This window comes from Serinus canaria, chromosome 1A (genome assembly GCF_022539315.1).
Source record: "Serinus canaria isolate serCan28SL12 chromosome 1A, serCan2020, whole genome shotgun sequence".
In the NCBI taxonomy this organism is placed as follows: domain Eukaryota; kingdom Metazoa; phylum Chordata; class Aves; order Passeriformes; family Fringillidae; genus Serinus; species Serinus canaria.
This window is the reverse complement of record NC_066314.1, coordinates 66,151,890-66,174,860: the sequence shown is the minus strand read 5'-3', so window position 1 is coordinate 66,174,860 and position 22,971 is coordinate 66,151,890. Positions and strand designations below refer to the sequence as shown.

The 22,971-nt window shown below is 41.2% G+C and overlaps 2 protein-coding genes across 2 annotated transcripts in view; both read right to left on the bottom strand.

Annotated features, from left to right (window-relative positions):
• The window catches only part of WNK1 (WNK lysine deficient protein kinase 1), a 98,805-nt gene that overhangs the window by 17,868 nt on the left and 57,966 nt on the right, over positions 1-22,971 (bottom strand). Inside the window, 13 exon segments of the mRNA XM_030238085.2 lie at positions 783-866; positions 3,563-4,989; positions 5,387-5,527; positions 5,690-5,741; positions 6,511-6,684; positions 8,845-8,961; positions 9,276-9,438; positions 9,975-10,066; positions 10,752-10,858; positions 10,861-11,032; positions 12,051-12,524; positions 13,566-13,715; positions 14,337-14,408. Of these exon segments, the coding sequence (XP_030093945.2) occupies positions 783-866; positions 3,563-4,989; positions 5,387-5,527; positions 5,690-5,741; positions 6,511-6,684; positions 8,845-8,961; positions 9,276-9,438; positions 9,975-10,066; positions 10,752-10,858; positions 10,861-11,032; positions 12,051-12,524; positions 13,566-13,715; positions 14,337-14,408 (3,225 nt within the window).
• LOC115485228 (uncharacterized) lies at positions 14,415-22,944 on the bottom strand. The gene has a single exon (XM_050970077.1). It carries the CDS (start codon positions 18,077-18,079, stop codon positions 16,685-16,687), a length of 1,395 nt encoding a protein of 464 aa, XP_050826034.1. The 5' UTR covers positions 18,080-22,944; the 3' UTR covers positions 14,415-16,684.

Genomic DNA, 22,971 nt, shown 5'->3' with positions numbered 1-22,971 from the left:
ATCAGGTTCTGCCCATGGCTTCTTGTTCTATCGCTTGGCACCACCATTTACACACAAAATATCCCAGCTAACTATTGTATACAAGGACAGAAGCTAAGCAGGGGAAGCCACTGCTGCATTTCAAGTCATGTTTATGATAAAGAACTTCAAATATCTTTTAAAAATCTTGAAGTCTAGTCAAATCAGAATGCAGTAATAATCACAAAATAAACAAAACAAAAACAAAAACCAAAAAAACCCTAGACAAAACAGCAATCATCAAAAGAAACAACTAAACCCCAAAACCTCATGAGGAATTCACAAAGACAATTTTACATTTCCATAAACATTTCATGGCAATGTATAGTTTTTCATATTATTTTGCTACTATACTCTTTTCAAGAAGAAAACAGGTTCAAGTTTTATGCACACATTCAACTGCAGTATATTTTTTTTTTTTTAAATTTCAAGTTCAGATTAATACACTAAAACCCCTAAACCTGATTAGGCACTGGGTACAGCACTCCAAAGGGCAAGAACCACAGAATGGTTTGGGATGGAAGGGACTTTAAAAAACATTCAGTTCCAATGCCCTGCCATGGGCAGGGACACCTTCCAGTAGACCAGGTCACTCACACCCAGTGCTGAAGCCACTCAGGCTACTGCTACAGTTACACAAAAGGGGTTACTCAGTCAAAAGAGAAGAAAACCAAGAACATTAATAACATGCAATGGAGAGTTTAATTGAAACATGCTCTCTGAAGGGAAAAGAAGCAGATAAAATCTGCCAAGTTGTGTAGCACCTGAGTTAGTGAAGGTCCTGGAAAAGGTGGCAGCTGCTCACTGGATGGAGTGCCAGCCGGAAGGTCAGAACCTACTGGTAGCACCTATGGATAATGGAGAGGAAACGCGCGTCCGTCAGACATGGAACAACAGGAGGATCAGATACCAAGCTACAGTCAGTCATGTCATACAACAGAAACCTTAACCTTTTCTTTTTTTTTTTTTTTAAGAGAATTCCTTCCTGGACAGTTAGCATAGAGTCTTTAGGGACTTTTGCAACCAGATTGGGGAAAGTTTGCTTTGTTTTTATTTTATAATCCAGATTATCCTTGAGCAGCCACAATTTCCTGTTTAAACAAGCTGTAGTATCCAGGAACAAAGTATCTTGGGGATATTATTTGCAAGTCTGGAAGAAATGCTAAAATAATTCTTCCAAGCAGCTTAATTTCTAAAATGGTGCAAGAATGTACTCAGTCTCCTTACAATAGATCTATGTTAACTGTCCATTAGAAACTGCAAGCTGCATGCTTCCAGCAAATTGTTCCAAGCAACATGAGAGAATAGGAACTGTCACTGCCTGAGGATGCCTCAGCTTGTTGAGAAACAGATCTATAGAGCTCTCACACCAATGTTTTGATCCATCACTTCCTTTGGAGCCTTGAGAAAGGTGTTGATGACCCACAGAAGGTGATTAGGCCATGCAACTGGGTAGGGGGAAGTATCCAGGTTATGCAGAGGAGGTTAGAGAGACTCGAAAAGTTAGAAGGAGGCATCAAAGCCTCCTCACCAGGTCAGACAGCACATTCCAGTTAGTCATTTCCATTGTTAGGGAAGTGGCAAGTTTTAGGAATTAAGCAACCCATTGCACAATTTGCAATCCTTATTCTCAGCTGTCATCTTGAGGTTTGACAGTGCCCATGAAGTCTGAGCACACACACAGCCTCGTGAGTTACAGCACACTGCCTCTGTATGGCCGTGGGCTCTGCAGGACAGGGGGACAGGCCAGTCTGCTCCAGAACCAGTTCTGGCCTGCAGAATGCTACCACAGCTCAAAGTATTGCTTTAAACTGCAGGAGTAGCTGCCCAGTGAAGACGCTCTCCCCAGAGTTATCCATCCTGCCAATAACATTTCAGCAGGAATGAGGTCTAGTTGCGTTAGCTCAGCTTTTCTGTGCAGCAGGAACACATGTGAGGCTGTTACCTGTTCTGAGGCATGATGAATTTTTAAGCTGTGGTAACTGCATCATTTAGTTTATAAATAAGAGGCAAAACATACTTTAAATACATTTGTAAGACAAGCTGAAACATATTTAACTATCTGGCCATAAACAAAATAAATACAGACACAGAGTCTAGCAAACCCCAGAAGACTAAAGCAATAAGCTCCTTAATGCTCAACAAAAACACAAAGTGAAACTAAAATTAAGCCTTTTAAAAAACCAAACTAATTTATGAAAGAAAACTTCAGAGAGGAGGTGGGATTTCTACAACTGACAATCAAAAACCCTATAACATTTATTACATTTAAACCCAAGTCTCTGTAATTACAGGTTTGCAATTAGCAATTTTCCAACTGCTCTGTTTCTGAATTAATACCAGTTCCCATTTTTTTCCAATATTTCTTTTCTAATTTTCAATTTCACTGAAATATTAACAGATGTCTTTGTATCTAGATTTCCTTATCAACTCTTTTGGCACATATTCCCACTCTTCCACAGCAGAGATTTTCTACTGTCTTTGACAACAAAGAGTACATGGGAAAGACTAGCAATGAATGGAGATGCTGGGAGCATTGGCTCAGCCTGAATTGGCCTGAAACTGGTTCATAACAAGGCTGGCTAAAGACAGCCAACACAAAGTGTTGATGAGCACAAAAACCAATACAGAAAAAAAAAAAGAAGAGTGTTAAAGTTTTTGGTTTGTTAAATACCTGAAAGTTTCTTCAATTTATTTCCATTTAAGGGCTACATTTGCATTTAAGGAAAGGACTACCAAAATAGTTAAAATACTGAAATGTGCTGTGTCCCCACACAGGCAGACATTTAAAAGAAAATGTCACATATTGGTATATCTGGTTGGTGAGCACTTCTAAATCCACAGCACCTCTCAAGTTGTTACTGTGAGTCATTATTTCTTTATGAAAGAGTGTTTTCCTTGTAGAACATGAGTCAGTAAACTAAAAAAAAGAGTTTGTTTTCAGGTATCTTCTAAATTTCTCAGAATCCTGCTCTCATAAATCTAACATTTAAATGGAAAACACTATCCAGGTATCAAACAAGTAGCAGAGAACTTAAAAAAAAAAAATCCCAAACCCTTTTAGTCAGGTTCACCCTTGACTGCAAGGAACAGGTTCATGACAGGCAGCAAAATTCTGCTATCTCAAATCCACCAGTTAGTGAAATATACAACCAACCATGTCAGTCTAGTGGTCAAGTACAAGATAAAAAGCTATTTAAAGCAAGACATCCAAATTCTATTTGAAAAAAATCAGTATCAAGAAAAAACCCCAAAAAACAAACCACAGTTGCTTCACTCTTTGTAGTTTAAGAAGAAAAACTAACAGTGACATAAGAGACATCTGTCAGAAGCATAAAACAGAACTAGACTTTTTTTACCCATTAGGGACCATACAGAACACCTCTGGGGACACATAAAACCAACCAGAGCATAAACCTTTCAATACTACATTAAATGAAGAAACTTCTTCCCAAATAATTATCTTGCTTTACAAAAAGGATCCTGCCCAAGAAGGCTGCTTCCTGCAAGAGCTGAACATTGACACTGATGCTGAGTTTCTTACCGGTACCCTGCTGAGAGGGGGCTTGGAAGGAGAGGTCCCTGCTTTCACTGCTGCTGAGGCCACGCTGCTCGAGGCAGAGATGTAGCTGACTGGGGTGATCACTTGCCCAGGAGTGGCAACTGGAGTCAGTACTGGCAAGCCAGTTGGTCCAAGAGGCAAACTGCTTGGAGGTATACAAGTGCTAATAGATGTCAGGGGTTTGCTTGGTGCAACAGCAGTGGTTGGGATGCCAGGAACAACTGTTGTTTCCATCACCAGAGAGGTCTCCAGAGACACTGACGGATGCACCGCTCCCACATTACTGTGCTCACTGAAGAGAGATCGCAGCTTTTCCTCCAGGGTCTTTATATCATCAATACCAGGGGCTTTAGACTGAGCATCAGCATCAGACTCCAGACAGTGAACATGAGGCTGGTTGGGCAATGGAGCTGGTTGAGGCTGGCTGTGGATCAAAGTCTGCTGTACTGCAGGCAAGTTAGTGACTGGTTGTGGCAAGACACCAGGTAAGGGAACCTGGGGCAACATGGGCGTTGCACCTGAAATCTGGGGTAGGACAGGTGTTGATGTCATTCCTGATGGAACAAGTAAGGGATGGATCACTGGCTGAGAGACTGAACCACATATGCTTGATGCTATTGAGGATGATAAAGGTGCAGAGATTGGCAGAGATAAGCCAGCTGCACTGCAGGAATGCGATTTGTCCAGAGAGTGCCCACTCTCAGGTAGTGACTGAGGAGCACTTACGACTGTTGTTTCTGCCAGACTGGACACAGAGCCACTGCTGCTGAGCTGGGGAAGCTGCAAAGCCACATTCTGAGCCAGAGACAGGGCAACAGATGTCTGTGCTGCTGCCATACTACTCACAGTCTGAGGAGTAGACTGAGATGTCACAGCTGGTGCAGCAGCACTGAGAGCAGTGACCCCAGGAACCTGGGCAGGTGGCAGTGCCGAGGATGATGGCGTGCTGATACTGGCAGCAATGTCTGCAGTCACTGGTAGAGCAGGCTGGGATGTGGCAGATAAGGAGAAAGAAGCAGGGGCGCTCACGCTGGAAGTGACACCGGTCGATTGCTGTCCAGATTGTGAGGCGGGAGGTGGAGAAATAGAGCTTGGCACACTTGTGCTTGGCGCAACTCCAACAGCTGCATTTTCTGAAGGCAAAGTAACAGATCCTGGAAGAGAAACACCAGTGCTGGAGGAAACAGATACTGAAGAAGTAGCCACAGATGCAGGAGTTGCACCACTGCCCGCCATGGTAGAAAGTGCAGGTGGAAATGGTGGTATTGTTTGATTGAACACTGGAGGAGCTGTGCTAGGTCCTTCTGTCATCTGAGCATGCCCCATCTCAGAGAAAGCTTGCTGCAAGCTCAGTGATGATGCTGAGTGGGAGAGATTCATTCCAGGACCATGTACAGGAGATGCTGCAACTGGAAGAAAAGAAAATTATCAGAAAATTACCACTGAAAAAGTTCATTACAGTATTATTGTCTATGGCTAGACTAGGACCACATTTACTTCTTAGCATTCAAAAAAAAACCGAACAAACCAAACAAAAAAACCCACACCAAGACAACAAAAGACAAATCCAGGCTTATATTAAAATACAGAATTAAGGTTTCAGAGTCTTGCAGACAGCTCATCAGCAGTTTTACTCCAAGAATCCTGGATGGTATGACCCAAATTATGGTCACCCCTTATCAGCACAGACAGCTCCCTACTTCCCCACATACTTTGAGAGGTCTTCAGGAACAGTTTAGTTAACTAACTTCACAGTTTTGATGAACATGTCTTAGGCATCAGCTTTTAAGATTTTGGAGAACTCACCCATCTCTGAAGTTTCATTTCCTCCAAGAACAGCAGAGGTGAAAAAGCCCTGTTCTTTCAGTCGGTTCTCAGGGACGGGGCTGACAATGAACCGTCTTCCAGCAGAATGAACAACCTGGGTAAAGGAGCTAGAGGGAACCCCTAAACAAAAAGAAGGTGGATGTTTAGTGACACAGGGTTGCAATTAAATACATAACCTGCAATATGGAATGTGCACTCCATCATACAAAATAAAAAACTTGGCTGCACCCATCCGCTGAAACAGAAAAAGGTAACTGTTGAAAAAAATCACAAAAGACTTACCTATTCTTTGTGGCATGGAAGATGTAGGATCTGGCTGTTTGAACTCTAATTTCTGTAAAGTAAGATAAAATTTAAACTTCTATTCTGAAACAGAAACCCACAAGATAGTTCTTAAAACGCTAGCTTACTGAAATGTGGGCATTTAAGGGAAGCAGGACGTGGGACCCAAGCACCATCACTAAACTAGAGGAATTCTGCCCAGATAAATGTCAGCTACAGTGCTCTTAGAGACTCTCAGCTTAGTGACTGTCAATGTAACAAGCTGATCTAAAAATTCTTTTGGAAATCGAACTGATCTCCTTAAACATCCAACAAATAAATGGATGTTCCAGACTTGTTCTGGGTGTAATTAAGGCAGAGATTCAGGCAATGTCACTCCTTGCAGCATCCAGCAAACAGTTTCAAAACCTGTGTTTCCTAACCAAGCTATCCAATCTCTTAGCACTCCACTGGGTGGAGGGCCTGAGAACAGGCTCTCAGTGTTTAGTGAGCAGCACAGGGTTGGGGTTTTACTGTCCCACCTCACAATAATCTTAAATCCAAGAAGCATCAGCATTTAAGACTGTCTGTTTAGTGTGTTAGGAGATTCAGCAGCTTCAGAAGTCTTCAAACACATCAAAAAGTAAGAGGTCTGTTATTTATCTCTCTAACTTAATTTTAGGCACTCACTCTGATATGAAGCTTCCTCTTTTTGTCCTTTAATTATTGATCTTTGATATCTCTCATGACAGGAAGATTTGTTTCTAGCTAGCTCTACTCACAAAGCCATACCACCCAAAATGGAAGATACCAACAGCTGAGGCAGTCTGTCCTTCACATACCTGTGACCCCGGGAAGAAGCCGTCATCTTTTGTCCGCATGCTCTCCAAGCCCTGATCCCCTTCTGGCTCCACGCTTGCATCCTCACTTAGCATTTCATCTGCTTTCTCAATTATCTCTCGTACCTGTTCTACAAATGAGTCTCGCTCTGTTGCTAAAATAAACTCATTCTGCACCTGTAAAAGAACAAAGCAACATTCATTTGCCACAAACAAGTTCAAAGCAATATATTGAATAACCAGAATTTACTCTTGGTGCTGATTGTTTCTCTTCCCTTTGCTGTTCTTCTGAACAAGATTAAAGTGGTGACACCATAGAGAAAAACAATTGTTGATCAAATTATCTCCAGCACAGAAGTGTGTGCCCTGCTTTAATCTTTGCTGTGGAGCAACGTTCAATCTCACTTCTTCACCAACTGTCACCTCAATCTTTGCTTAGCACAGGGAAATTTAAAATTAGCACTCTTACCTTATTGTAATTCCTCCTGTCTAATGAATGAAATGTAGATTAAGAGACACATCTAAAAAGAACTATAATATAAAAGAAATTGAAAATTCTCCTCTATGCAGGTTGCACATCACTGATTTAAACTCTGGCTGTGGTACATAAAAGCCAGTATGAATTATGTTCCAAATACAGGGAGAGGAAGGTTGCTCAGCCTGTCTACTTCCAATACATTGTACTGCTTATGAAAATAACTTCTATTGCATATGTTGGATAAAACTGGTTTAAACAAGTATACTCAGTAGTTAGAAAGACCAAATCATATTCTTGATTTGGTCTAACCCATGAGAGTATTCTGTCTCCTGAAATTATGCATGGAAAACCTCAGAGACAGTCCATGAAACGGAAGTAAAGTTGTCAGTCATAGAGTCTCTGCTGGAAAAGAGAAATAAAGTGCCTTAGCAGAAAAACTTGAGCTTTTACATCAAATTCCTGCTGGTTCAAGAAAAGGAAAGTCAGGCATGATGTGCTTATATCAGCCTCTGCAATGCAGGATACTAGTTAAAGAAATCCTCAGTACTTTCAGTTTAGAACCAACAGGCAACTATATGGGGTATGCCTAACAGTATCATGATTAAAAGGAAACCAAGTCTTGCAATCTAAAGTTTGCTCAATATTCAACAAGGAAGCAATGAGCATGATGTTCCAGATTCAGATGTTTAAATTAGGTTGCACACTTTTAAGTGTGTGACTGCATTTTGATGCAAAGTTCACTTATTTTGCTTCTACTCATCTTCAAATATTTGTGGGTTTTATTACTTGAAGAGTGTTTGTGTCCTAGTTTTGGTTTTGCTTGTTTAGCTTTCATAAATCAAACATACTCTTATTTCTTCATAGGATCACCTTAGGTTTAAGGTGAAGAAAGACATTTGTGTACTCTCCATATTTCCATGAGGCACACGACCTCATGTTATTTACTGTGCTAATATCTGTACTTAGGCAAGAACCAACTTCTTCCTCTTTCTCAGAGAGCCATTAATGGCAGAGAATTTCTCCCATATCACTGGTTTGGTTCCTTTTGACAAGTATAAATCCAGCACACACCAATTCAGACTCTGTCACCTCTCAAAGCAAAAGAAAATCACTGTACAGGTGCCCAAGAAGCTGTGTTCTGTCACCCCCCCCGCCCAGCTTCAGTAACATTAAACCATCTCAGGCTCATTTAGACTGTACCAGACCAAAAATAAGAGTTTAAATAAAAAAAAAAAAAAAAAAAAAAAGAAATGGGTATCCTATTCTATGCAACCCAATACTCTTATTTAAATGTATCTCTATAGGACAAATTCTTTCCTGTGCCTGGCCATCATACATTGAGTGGAGAAACTTTTTCTTTTGATAAAAGTCAAGAGCAGCACCAGTCACTATGTCCTTTCACAAACCAAAATACAATTCCCCTTTCTTAATTTAAAGGCAGAATCTTCCGATTTGAATGGATAACTGTGGTAAAAGGCTTGAAGAATAAGAAGATCTAGCAATGCCTACTCTTAGAAAAGCAAACAGAATTTTTTTAACCTGGCACTTCCAGAAGGCTGCTTGCAGTTTTGAAAATATCAGATTGAAAAAAAACCAAACAAACAATGAAAAAAACAGAAGCAGTTTTTTCACTTGAAAAAACCTCCATTATAATGTAAAAACTGGCACAAAAATTTTCATGCGACTTGTGCCTGCAACATTAATTAACAATCAGACTGCTAAATCACTCTGTTCCAAATTTCTAGCTGTGGTTGTGTACCAATAAGGTGAACAGACACCATGCTACATGGAGACCAATTCCAAACCATAAACAAAAAAATACAACTGCCTGGAGTCTCCAACTCTAAAATATATCTTACCATAATTGTAGCTATTTCCTCAGGATTATCACCATCCAAATCAAATTTGAAAGTAACCATTTTCCGATTGTGTGTCTCCAGCTGGCATTCCACTACCCGATCACCTTTGTTGGAAACCTAAAGCAAGGAAAATAACACTTCAAACACTTCAAAAGCACAAGAATCTAAGTTCACTGAGACAAACTACCAGTACTGGTATAATACAAACATGTTCTATCTTTCCAGTCTAATAAATGGTGCCATGTAGAGCATGATTTTTGCCTGAGGATACATCGAATATTCTGGAATAGTCTGTGCAACCATTGGTAGCTTAGCAAGTCAGTTTTGCCATATCTAACACTCCAAATAGCTCAGATGATATTTGGAATGCTTGTAGAGGCTTAAAAATGTGTCATTACTACTGAACTGTCCCTAAAACAAAAAATACTCACATTTAGAATCCTCAGTTTTGGCCTAGAAGTCTTCTCATGGCGCGAGCGGCTGCGGACAGATCTCCGCATGTGACGTTTCGTTGTCCTCCCCTCGTGCCTTCCACTGGAAGGCGGGACATTCTCATTGCCATCACTCAATCCTGAAGCAACATCAGAATGTGCACTAGAAACAAAAGGCAACTTCCTGTTAGTTTCCATGCATTCCAAAAGTGCAACAATACTATAACCAACTACATGATTCTGTTCTGGGAAGCGGTAGATGTGTGCTCATCATCGATTAGAAGAAGAGTCCTGTCAACACCTCAGGTTGCTTAAATAGAAATTCTAACTGTAATTATTTTGCTACACGTCTTGAAAGCTGAGTTGTACAAATCTACCTTATGTTTTCAAGCTATTTGGAGTTTGAATTCTGCTTAAGTGCCAAAAGGACAAAAATCCTGTCACTTATGATCCATTTGACATGACAAAAAATTAATCACTATACACAGCCTTACTTATTCCCTCCATAAAATACTCCACATAACATACTCCACCCTTTCTGACCCTCTTTTTCCTCAAGGAACTTTAGTTATTCTCATCCCCAAGAACACTCACAGTGGAAAAAAAAAATACCCTTGAAAAAATATATCTAAAGACTATCCATGGAAGTATAATCTAACACAGGACATTGAAACTCTGGTGAAAAGAAGCAGTGCTCACCTATCCATAGAAGAAGCCAAAGGAGTAGACTGAGCAGGCTGTGTTGCTGGAAGAGTCTCTGAAGCAGCAGTCTGTGAGACTCCCTGAGTACCCTATGGATAGAAACCTACAATCAAGAACCCCCCCACAAAGAGTGCAGTTCCTCTTCAAGCAACCCAGTGGTCTTCAGTGTTTCCTCCCAAAACAGTTGTAAAGCTGAAAGCTCTGCCTTTTTAGAAGTTTAAACAGCTGGCATCTAGGACAGCTTTAGTTTACAAAATACTCTAGAGCAAACTGCAGTGAAGCAAAATATCATCTGAGGAGGGGTGAGAAGAAACCAGCCACACATCCTTTCTACTGCCACATGTCACTACAGCTGGCCATGCAGTCACAGTTTTACTAACAGAATGTGCAGAAGGCAAGCCAATGCAGAACACAGAGACAATTCCAATTCTCCCTGCAAGAACCACGCTGCAGGGAATAGGCATAATGACAGATTCTCAAAGGCTATTGACTGCAGCTTGTCTTTGATATGGCAAAAATGTTCTACAGTACTAGCAAGAAGTGAAGTGTTTTACTGCTTTTTGCCTGCAGGATGCACACTCACTTCCCAACAGAACAACCAGTGGCAACAAGGTCCCCACATTGGCATGACATTCTGCTGTAAGAAAAAGGTAATTTGAAATATTAACTTCCAACTGAAGACAAGCACAGAAGGGATTAGTTCCCCACAGAGATACGCTGTTGCAGGAGTCAAACAGCCAAAATCTATTGTTACATTATATTCCATATATTTACCTCCACAACTGTCTGCTGCGAGGAGGCAGATGAGGCCTGTTGTGGTAAGCTCACAGGAGGCTGGGCCACCTGAGCCTGTCCTCCCAGGCTGCCCATGGAAACTAAACATTCTGTTCCCCATACGGCTGCACAACAGGAGCAAGGTACCCTGACTGGGCCATTGCATCTGTGGGCAAGGGAGGGGACAGCACAGCAGAAGGAATACTGGCAGAGGCCACAGCTGAGGAAGGTGCAACGTTGGAGTCCCCTGGGTATTGCGGTGTCAGCCGAGATGGGAAGCTCTGGAACAGAAACGAGGGAACGGAGTCAGTGAATGGCAGAGCTAATTAGGAAACAAAACAGTAATAAAACAATATCAGTTCCAGGGACATGTTCCAACCTTCTGTACTTGTTCAAGCACTCCCAAAATCTTCCCAAAGAAGTGGAGCAAACTGCTCATGCAGCCAGCATATAAGTCACCACACCCAAACAAGCAAATTCACACTCACAGTCCCAAATCTTAGGCAAAACAATCCTCATCTCCCAACTCTCACAGCTGCCTATATAGCTTAGGATTTTAAAGCCTGAGATTAGAAATGAGCTTGAAGAATTTTCAGGCTGAACAACTACAGCTCAGATGTTATACAACTGCCGCTGATTCTTGAGATGAAACAGCAAAAACACTCTTGTGTTTTTCCTGTCCTCTCGTAATGGGCTGACCCAGAAGCAAGGAACACTTCAGTCATTATTCAGGTTGCCACTTTTACAGTGAGTGATCACAAAGTCGCTGAAGCAGTCTGTGCCCACCAGTCCAGCAGTTCACAACCAGCACCAGGTACTTACGTCACATCCAAGATCCATGGCTGCCTGACTGATTTCCATGAATTCCCTGTCCCACCCCTTCCCAAACTTGGAATGAAATACTGACATTGTTGAATATGCTGCCGTTGATTTTCTTTCCAAAACACATCTCCTATTTTTCAAGTTACAATTTCTTATTTTCTTTTTCCCCAAGCTGACAGATCTCATGAATATATAGCTGTCCTCTCTCACAGTGATTGAACAAAGCCCTGCACTATGATTCTGTCATTTTAGACAAATTTCAATGCCAAATATGAAAAATTCAAAACCCATGGTTGTCCAAGGACTTTTTTCTTCTCTCCCCCTTAAAATGGTTATTTAGCACATAACAGAATTGATCCTAGTGGCTTAATGGCTCTCATGTGAGAAGTGAGCTGGCCAGGGCACACAGCTCAGATCCGGTACCTTAGAGGAAGGGGCAAAAATGTGGAGAAGAGGTCTGCTGGCTTGCAACAATACCTGGTAAAGAGCATCTCCAGCAGGAAGTGAAGCTTCAGCAGCTTGTCCAATGCTGACTGGCAATCCCACGGCCTGGACAGGCGGCTGCAGGAGCTGCGGGAGAACCTGGCTGGGCAGCTGAGCCAAAGGCTGCATCAGTGTGGGGAGCTGGCTAGGGACAACGCTTGGTCCTACAGGAACAGCAGCTGCTGCAGCAGATGTGGCCAGCGTGAGCAGTGGCTGATTCATGCCAGCTGCCATTGAAATGGGCAGCGACTGGAAACCTGGCTGAGCCACTGTCACATGAGGAGCTGCTACAGGCAACTGAGACACTGGGAACTGGGGAACCACGGAAGTTGGCAAGGCCTGTCCCATGGGTAGAAAATGAGAGCCAATGGGGACTGATGGGGCAACTGAAGGCTGAGGGAGAGAAGATGCTGCAACAGGTAATTGAGGCTCGCCTTGGATGATCGACACTGGTTGGGAAACAGGAAGCTGGGGAGGTAAAGAAAATAGAGATAGATTTTTTTTTAAAGCAGGGTTGCGGAAAGCAGAGTTTTACACATTAGTCAAAGAAAGCATTATTCAAGTTACAGCACTCTGTTAAAGTGGCTGGGGAGCACAGTTGGCAGAGTGGTTGGGAAGCTGGCTGGAGTTCCAAACAGTCCTCACTTTGCAACACTTCCCTTGAAAAGCTCAACAGGCTCTTGAAACAGACACCCACAGAGGGTAAAAGAGCAACATTTGAACACCCTGAAGCACTGATTTGTGCATAAACAGAATCAAATTCTCCTCAACTCCGTCCCCAGACCCAAGCCTGCCTTCTTACAGCAAAGAAGTGCAAACCCTACAACAAATCTGTCAGCTTTGAGTATGGGGACGAAAGCAAAGGAGAATTAAAATCCACTGTGCCAGCATTCAGAGAATGGCAGGGAATATGTCAATTAAAGCCAGCAAACGATGCAACTGGAAAGGCAGTTTAGATGAACAAGCAACAAAACAATAATTTTAAAAACAAAATTGCGGCTCACACATTCAACAGAGATATGAGCCAAAATGAAGCAATTTTCAGTAACAGAAGCTTCTTGATCAGGAAGTAAAGGAGAAGAGCTGAGTAAGGAAGATGACAGAATGAAGAAAGGAGTCCTATAGCTCACTACCTAAATAAGTGAGTATGTTTTACGTATGTAATGGTGCAGAAGATAGACAGTGGGTGGGAAACAGAGAAATGACAAGTTCCTGAAAATCCGTTCACAATACACCATTCATTAATATGCTTCCTGATATTTTTGACAATTTAAAGATCTTCGTGAATGGAATTGCTCTCCTTCCCTTAATTACTCGCGACTGCCACGTGTAAAAGGGTTTCCGACACATTTTCAACAAAACTGACAGTTTTCAATAAGAATACTCCTGTTTGGATGAATGTTTTGAAACCATTAGGAAAGATGACAAAAGTGAAAGCAGCAGCATATTGAATCTACCAGCTATGAAGAATAAAAAATAAAATCATCTGCTAGAAAGAATTTTGTTTACCTGTGTCCCAGCTGCTGCCTGAGGCACTGGCATGATCTGTGAAGTCTGAGTTTGAGAGACGGTTGGTGCAGGAGTGGTGCTGGCAGAAACTGAGGGCTGCTGCAGCTGGTATTGTCCAGGCTGTTGGGAAGAGGCTGGCTGCTGTGCACTCTGTGGCAGGAAAAGCAGGGAGAAGCTGCATTACCCCCCAACAGAGGTTTTTTTTAAGCATATCCTACTTAAATTCTGCTTTTTATTCTCTCCTAAGTGATAACAGTGGTTCTTCAAAATATGCCAAGTCAGTTAAGCTTTAACAATTACTTATTAGCATTACTTATACAATTCCATTAATGACACCAAATCTTGCAAGAGAACTCCTTCAACTGTGAAACCAAGAATGAAAATTCTATGAAGGAAGACAAGGCACTTAAGAGAAGAGAATATTGCAGATCAGATTTCCAGTTAGAAGAAATCACGAGAAGTTTGCCTGCTTAGACAGTCTAATCTGGAAGTCCTGACACGTCTCCCCCTGAACAGGACCACCACTGCAAGCCCAGATGAAGGTTGGGGAAAACAGGCATGGGAAAACAAGCATTAACATGATTTTTAAAATAAATCTCAGAAATTGAATGTGGATCTTATGGCATGTTAGACTGGGTGAGAACCAAAGGATTCCTTCGCTGCAAAACTATGAGTCAAATGGTGACAGAGGTAGACAACTGCTCTTAAAAGAGCCATCAAAATTCTACACTATGAGTACTTTAGTCCTGAGTTTAGGAAGTTAGATCCTACCTGCTGAGTGTGTTGAGTAGGCTGGGATGGCACCGCAGCATTGCTTGAGGCTGGCTGGCCTTGCACCTGTGTCTGGAGGGAAAGAAAAAGAGAATCAGCTGAGAAAAACTCCATGGTTTCTGCTGCAGGCAGTTAAAATCATTTCTGCCTGGAATTACCTGGTTGGAATAGGTTTCTAGCTTGTCCTTTTGGACAAGCAGACCTTCTGGTCAAATTCCATTACAAAAATCAGAACAAAGCAGAGCAATCTGGAGGAGTTCTGAACGTCATTTTAAGTCTTCCAAAATAACTAATACAGAAGGACTCTGCAACCCACATGCCCCTCAACATGAGACAGATCAGCCTACCAGCTTCTTCTTCCACTGGTGATGCTTTAAGAGCAGGATGCCTTGGTATGGTAACTGGAAATAGATGCATTAAGTTTTACCTTTACATGTGTTCCAAACACAGGTGGGGCAATAAAAGGAGGCTACGTGGAAATAAAACTATCCATAAAAAACCAAGCAAGAAGATATAAAGAATTCTAGACCAATTACAAAGTACCCAGTATACATAAATGTCATGAGTTTCTTTTGAGAGGCATGTCAAAACACAGACTAATAATCATTTCCAGAGACACTACCATTCAAAGGCTACCAAGAATTGGATATGGAGGAATATGAGGGTTAACATTCTAGCTAAGACAGAATTTTTGAGCAAGCAACGAAAAAAATGGATGAGTGGTATACAAATGAATGTGAAAGATGCAGAGGAAAATGGAATGGACTTTCATTACTGTTTTTGTGGCTGAAATTTTTTTATCAGATCCCAGGATCTGCATTATTGTTTTTGTGACAATTGTATTTCTTTATCAGCTCCTGGGAGAGAACTAGACAAAAACCTCCAGATGAGTTGCCTGAGCATGCACCACTTGGGTGAACTGCCTTTGTAAGAAGCACATCTGGTGCATATGTATCATATCAGAAATATCTATGAAAATTCCTTAATGCAGTGATCATTCAGCTTGCAGAAGCTCATTAGGAACATGTCTGTTAAAATTCCATACTTTTCTAATTATGGAAACTTTGGGGAAAGCAGACTACCAATGAAGAGAACCATTTTTTTCTTTGCTGTTTTAGAAGCTTCAGGCTGGGATCTACACATGTGCAACACCTCACTGCTGTAACATGTGTTCACACTGACTCCATTTGGTTTTCAAATTCTAATCTTCTAATGAATTAGGTAAAAGATCCCAGAACTTATATTCTGCAAAAGAAGTGACCTCTTTTGTTTTCCAAATGCATTTTATATCCATCCGAATTTACCTCCTGAATTTAACAAAGGAGAAAAAACTTTTCAAAGTTCTTGAGTATATTCATTCTACAAATTCTACAGCACAGCAATTACTACCTATTAGACTAGTGAAGAAAGCTGTTCTAGCTTTACTAAAACACCTTTAATATCCCTTACAGAAAGCCTTCTTAAATATTAAATACTTAGTTCTCGATCTTAAAACACAGAGCAAAATTACTTCCCTTCACACAAATCCCGAAGTTGCTAATACTCCAGTAACTAAAATGCCAAAGGCCCTAATTCCAAGGACAAAAGAGGTAAGAGAGAAGTCTACTTAAAGTAAATCCTCTCTTTTCACAGAAAGTTATGAGACTTCAGACTAGGAGTGCAGACACAATGTATATAGACACACACCTCACAGTGTACAGAAAAGTGACCATCGCAAATGCAGGTACCACATATGCTGATAAAACACACATCTCCAAACTAAGCTTCAGGCCTCCAATTTTGCTATTTAAAAGGAAACCACATAAGGCTTAAAGGGTAGCAATACCAACCAGCAACAGTTGTTTGTGCCATTAATTAACTACTCAGACTGCTTGGCTTCTTCATATACTTCAACAAATATATTTCCAAATCCATGTACACATACATAACACAGCTCCTTCCAGTCCTCTCTTCCCACTTTCTTTCCCCAAGTCTAGAAAAAGCTCTTGCATTTTGGACAGTCACCAAAATAACCTTGTTGTCTAATGAAACATTATTTGTATGAAAGCTCAACCTCAAGCAACACATTAAAATGGCAAAAGAGCAGCAAAAGAAGCACAAAGCAAGTTGTACTACCACTGCTGATTCTAAGTATGGAGAAGATACATTTCATTAAAACCACTGTTTAAAAGCCAATTTGGTAATCCAGCAATCTCTCACCAAAAGAACAGCTAGTCCCAGGAGGAACACTGACCATTTTTTACTTTTAACACAGAAGCCCTACCAATATTTCAGCCAAATCTGAACACAGACCAGATGGTTGCTAATGCCTCATTACTTCATAGCAACCCAGTTAAGTTAAAGAGATCCTAGTATAGACTTGGTGGAAAGACACCCCCATGATTGCTAATTCTTAGAACCACATGGAGCAGATCTAAAAGCAAGGTTTCCCTTTTAGTATGACTTATAAAAAGCAGTGAAGTTGTGGAAGGGTTTGCTCCTGTAACCTGAGGATAGGATGCAGGTGGTCCTGATGAAAGCGAGGTGGACAAGGCCTGCTGAGTTGAGGCTCCCTGGGGGAAGCAGATGAAGAGCTGCGACTCCTGCAACACCTTCTGAGGCAGCTGAACAATGGGCAATGAGAAGTCTGAACCAAAAGCAGAAGATGATCCCCCTGTAGGGGGAGGAGACTGGAAATCACCAGTGTCAGAGGAAGTCAGCTGTGAGGAATCACTGGAGTATTCTGGGCTTCCTTCTGGCCAGCTGCGCCTGGCAGAGCCCCCTCTGGGACCCGCTACCCCAGCACCAAGATAGTGACACTGCTCTTCTGTCACGGGCTGAAGCCGACCATGCGACCCTACGCCTTGGCTGGACTCCTCATGGCTGGTCTCCATAGAGCCCCGGCGACTTCGGTAGGCCCGCGGGGGTAAAGCCGCCCCTTCTGCCGGAGCAGAGCTCTGTGTGTGTACATGGAACTCAAAGACACAGCTTGCTCTGCCATCAGCACTGTGAGAGAGCACAGCCGGGGCTGAGTGCGGAACAAATACCTGGTGGAACGTCATCTGAGCTGGCTCTGTGCTCAGGGGAGCTGAAACACTGGATAATGGAGAAAGGGGACCCATCCCAGAATCCAGCCTCAGGCTCTGAACATGTCGTGCCAGATATGTTTGCCCCGATTGAAAGTCGAACACAGAGCTTTGTGGAGGACCACCTTGCCCATGGTTTGACTCAGAGACCTGCTTCAAATGCTGTTCAGTCACGTGAGAGTTATAAGCTACTTGATCATACTGCTCCGATACCTGTGATGGATAGTGCATGCCCACCAAATATACAGCTTCTGGATGCATCCTGTAGTGAGCATCCTCTGGAGGTGTTGGTCCAGATCTATAGTCACTGTGGACAGGAGCTTGCTCAAACACGGGATTAACTTGCACATGCAGAGGCTCTCCAGCGACTCTCTGAGCTGCTGTGCCCAGCATAACAAATGCCTCTGGAGTCCAATTGGTGGGACTACCACCAGGTGGAACTAAACTCTGGCCAGTCTTCAGCAATGGCTGGAAGTGGCAAGTTTGGGCTTCCAAAAATGAAGTGCTCTTGCGCCGCTGAGCAATTGCCACCTTCGGCGGGCAGACAGGTGGTGGTGAGAAAGACACCGGCCGTTCATGAACGGTTGGGAAAAATATCTGTGAATCTGGGAACGGTGGTGTTCCCCCACGAGGATGCTGAGGCTGTATTGACATGAACAAGACAGGTAATTCATACATTAAAAGTGAAAGCACATCAACATGCACAGTTCACTAGGCAGTTCTGTGAAGTAACTTTATAGAATTTATACTCAATTCATGGTCAAAAACATACAGTACTTAGGAAATTTAGGTGAGTTGTAAATATCCATTAAATACATCCATGGCAGGCATAGCTACAATTGGGAACATTTGCTGGTGTTAGAGCTGCTTTTCCAGTTCAATTCCAACAGTTCACAAAAAGAAACAGATTTTGCTCCCAACAATGGAATGAGATTTATTGTCATGGCCTACCCATTGTGATCAGTGCTTGAAATCCAATCAAACCCCCTGAGGTCACTGCCATATGTGGAATATGAAATTCAGAACTTGAGAACAATGCAAAGCCTCTAATTTGCACTCAGATGATGACATCACATGTTAGTATTTTCCAGTACAAAAACGACAGTGCTAGTGTCCTGCATGCTATCCAAAAAGCTAAAAGGAAATGTTTTGTAGGACAAAATATCATTAAAGTTCATTAAATTACTAATAAGTTGATTCATCATAATTTATCATTTTAAAATATCATTTAATACCATATTTTGTAAAACAAAAACATAATTTAATCACGATCATAACTTTTCATATTAAAAATTAGCAGTCATTGAAACAAACTTAACTATTGCCTGGACAATAAAACATTCATAGGTTTAATAACAGCAGAGTCCTTGGGCAACTCCACTCCATCTGAGGTTCTACTTCAGAGGAGGCTCATCTTATTTAAGAGTTGTAGGGAATATTTCACTTAAGAGAGTTCTACATAAGAACATCGAACAATTTAGGAATTTTGCATCTTTTCATCTCTGCCTGCAGTATGCCCAGGTATTCTCTCCCCTAATGGAAAAAACAAATTGCAGGAGCCAGTAGTAAGTATACTGTTCAGGATAAATGGCATTTATAAGCTTTTCAAGTTGCTGTTTCCACATTGTTTACTTTCTCCCCATGCTCTTTTGTCTGGAAAAGCAGCAGCAAATTTCCATATTGAATGATGCTAATGAGAAGGTCCTACAGATGAAGTACCTTTCCTATGTTCTAAACCTGGTTCCAATTACTTCATTTACATAAAAAAGCTTCTCAAAATTTATCTTGTGTAAACTAAAGCTCAAAATGGAAAGGAATCTTCCTCCTCAACTGCATGTTATCTTTGCACCTGACTTTCTAAGAAACATGAAACTACTGCTTCTTCCCATTAAGAAGAAGTTGAAGTGGCTTTTCTGATAAGAATTTACAAAAAAATACCTCAAGAGTATTCATACTCTAAATATCTAATATCACTATCACAGCTAGCCAAAGTTTTAAGAATAAGCAGCCACAGCAATCAAGCTTTAAAAGCTTGTTGTTTTGTGAAGGGATTAATTAACATTCAGTGTTTACTAAGAAGTTGAAAAATAAACGTCTTCTGATTTTGGGTATTAAGAACTAGTCTTCCCTTCACCTTCTGTGGTAGAGCTGGGTAATTTACATTTATATTGTCCAAAAAGACAAGATACAAGCAGTCAGCCACTGTTTGATAATGTTTACCAGTACTGCTTCATAGAAATAAATAAAAATAACAAAATCAACATTCCAGCAGCACTGTATAAGGAATTGACTTTTCAATTTCTCCCTTGAAAAATGCCCAGAGCCCAGGATGTATTTAATGATAACTTATCTTACTGTGCCAGGAGGCAAATGGCAACACATACAGGACTGACAGAGAGGGAGGGCAGGCTGGAGCGTCGATGCTTGCGTGGAGAGGCAGAGTGCATGGGCAGGACACTTTCCAGGGCTTTAGAAAGTTTTTCTGCAAAGGTTTCTTCAGGGACAGTCCGAAGGTAGAAAGGAGAAAGAGGTGCAGACAGCGCTGGTGGTGGGGTGCAAGGAGCACTGAGAGGGATGCAGGACATACAGGGAAGAGCAGGAAGGTGGGGGACACAAACTGACATGCTACGACCACGTTGAGGCTAAAGGAGGAAAACAAAAGTTAAGAATTGAACACTTAAAAAAAAAAAAGTAATAACAAAACCAGCAAAAACTATAATGAAGTAGAAAAGAAATGAAGACACAATGGAAGGCCCAATATTGACTAATATGTGGTACCACAAGATATGAGAATGCTGAATGAATGCCAGGACACACTGGGAACAGGCTGTGTGCACCTCTGAGGAGCCAAGTTTGCCTTAAGTTACTGAGCAGTGTGGAAAGTTCCCTAGAACCCTCATCAGAAACACAAGGAAGGCAGATCAGACAGAGAGTATTTTCTCTCAGGCCACAGACACAGCCCTAGTGTGTGTACTCAAATCACCTGGTAGTCTGACAAATAAAAATTTAGAAACTAATGAGCTTTCAAACACAGATTAGTTTTTAGAGTGAATGTGTGTTTACAGGTGTCACCCAGTTCTTCTACTGGAGCAGTCCCTCTGCCCAAATTATTAACTAAATGTATGCTGCTGGCTCTTTATTAATTGAAACATTAACATAAAAATTTAAACCTTACACCTTCTAAACATGAGTTGTGGAAAAACTCAAGTTTATTCTGTAGAAAATTCAGTAAAATTAGACTTAGACAAGCACGCTCCAGATGCTGGGCCAATAAAAACATCTGGATTTTGTAATTTTGCCACAATCCAAAAGGCCAAAGGTCAAAATCCAATCAAATCAGAAGAAACAGAATCAAGTTTTGAGATGGGATTCGCATTTCTTGGTTCAGGGGCTTCTGTTTTTGCATTTATTTTTTTTTTTCGGGGGGGGAGGGGTTGTATTGTGTTTTGTGTGTTTTGCTGTGGGTTTTTTAAGTGAATGGAAATATGATATTTTTAAAGAGGCAGTATACACTTCTTATGGAGGTAATCCACAATATCGCAAACAAAACAAAACCAAATACAGACCTCCAGAGAGAAAAGAGCAAGATATTCAGTGGAGATCTGACTTTCAAGATTTCTGTTGGGAGAAATCTTGCTGAATTGATTACAAATTTGGGAGAGAGGTAGAAAAGAACTCAAATGGTTAACTAAATACATCTTCATCTATTCCAAGGCAGGAGTAGTTATACATCACTTCTGACTCTAATTTATCTGAATAGTTCAGAAACATCTGCACTGATGGAAACTACAATCTTATCTATCTTTGTTGAGTATTAAACAAACCCCTTCTCAAACAATAATTCATGCTGCAATTTTGGCTTATCATTCCTTACTCTATCTGACAATGTTGTGATCTGATCAGCCTCTCCTTATTTCATAGCAGCCTTTTAGAACTTTCTCCTCAAGCTTATCTTGTATAGACTCAATTATTTTAGTCTTCCCACATAAACCATAATTTTTGTATTTCTCCTGGGGTTTTTTTAACACTCTCCTCTGAATTTTCTCCCAAGCCACCCTCCAATTCACTCAACCATGGTGTCCAGGATAGACTTACCAATAGCCAAGAGCAGAACTACTATTTCATATAATGGGATGTTTGCCTTTTTCATGACAGCATGATGTTTTTGACCATGTCCAGCTTGTGGTCCAATGTAATCCCTGACTTTTTAAAAATTTACTTTGCAAAATGGCTGCCTAGCCAGTGGTTACTCATTATGTACTTGTGTAGCTGATTATTCCAGTTAAAGTACCAACCTTGTTCTTGTCCTGATCAAACTGAATTCTGTGATTCTTTTTAAGGCCATTACTTCAGTTGTCAATATAATTTCAACCTGTCAGCCCCTTCCCAACAAAGGGTCAGTAGTCCCTGTAGTCTGCCAGCCTCTTGGTACCACTGTTGTCATCATACAGCATTGAGCACATTTTTGCAGCAAACTACACAGCTTAGCTATTCCTTTATCATGTGCTTGTTGCTCTCCCTCCTCCTCCCAAAAGATTCTGGTCTTTCAACCAGGAAGCCAGCCATCCCAAGAGAGTGACATGGCTTCTGGCCCAGTATGTGCCCACGCTCCAAAATATGGCTTACCCAGAAGAGCAGCTTATTTAGATGGATTAACAACTCATCATCAAGGACTAACAGTACCACACACCTCAGGTTAAATGTCTTTGAAAAAGATGGAGATGCTTTGTTGTGGTGATAGCAGCCTGTTTGCCAAAATCCTAGTTACACCAGTGATTCTGCAATAAAGCCTACAACCACAGGTACCAGAAGAAGTGAGGACCCTCAATCTTAAGTGTCACATCTTCTCCTTTATGGTGTTACTACATTATACCATGATGTCTGCCTCAATCTTGGATTTTTATTTGTGTAAAAAACAAGCAACAAGGGAACCACTGAAGACAATATAAAAGTAGCAGAAGTTCTACTCCAGACTTAGAATAGATTTCTGCATACTCTCTTACTCAGATCTAAAAACATACCAAGGAAAAAACATACCAAAATAAAAGGGCAACACAAATGAACATAGTAGGAAAAGTATTTGTGCCCAGTGCAGACTTTCCAGGGAAAAGGAATACACATGATGAGCAAATCAACACAAGCTAGAAATAAAACTGGGAACAAGGATGTGGGGTCTTTTCAGTCTGGAGCTCTCACATGCAACACTCTGTAACAGTTAAAAAAGTCTTACCTGCAATATCTGTAATCAAAGTCTCACAGAACACACAAAGCAATTTCATACAGTGGCTTTAACTACTCTAATCCCTTCTTCAAACTAAACCAGCAGCTTGATCCCTGGTAACTTCATTTACACATACACACACCACCTTCCCAAGCAAGATTAAATGCTTATTTTCAAGTGGTAGTCTTGTTCTGAGGATGTTACTTCCATTCACAAAACCAGCTAACCTATTATTCTGCTTAACTGCAGCCAAGATTAAATAAAAGCTTTGAAGGCAAAGACTGTCTTGCACTTTCCCCATCTCCTCTAAAATCAGTCATCTTGGCAAAAAAAAAAAAAAAAAAAAAAA

Bases quoted from the DNA above. Each gene is read 5' to 3' on its own strand.
- LOC115485228 (XM_050970077.1), bottom strand. From the start codon at position 18,079: ATGTATGAATTACCTGTCTTGTTCATGTCAATACAGCCTCAGCATCCT.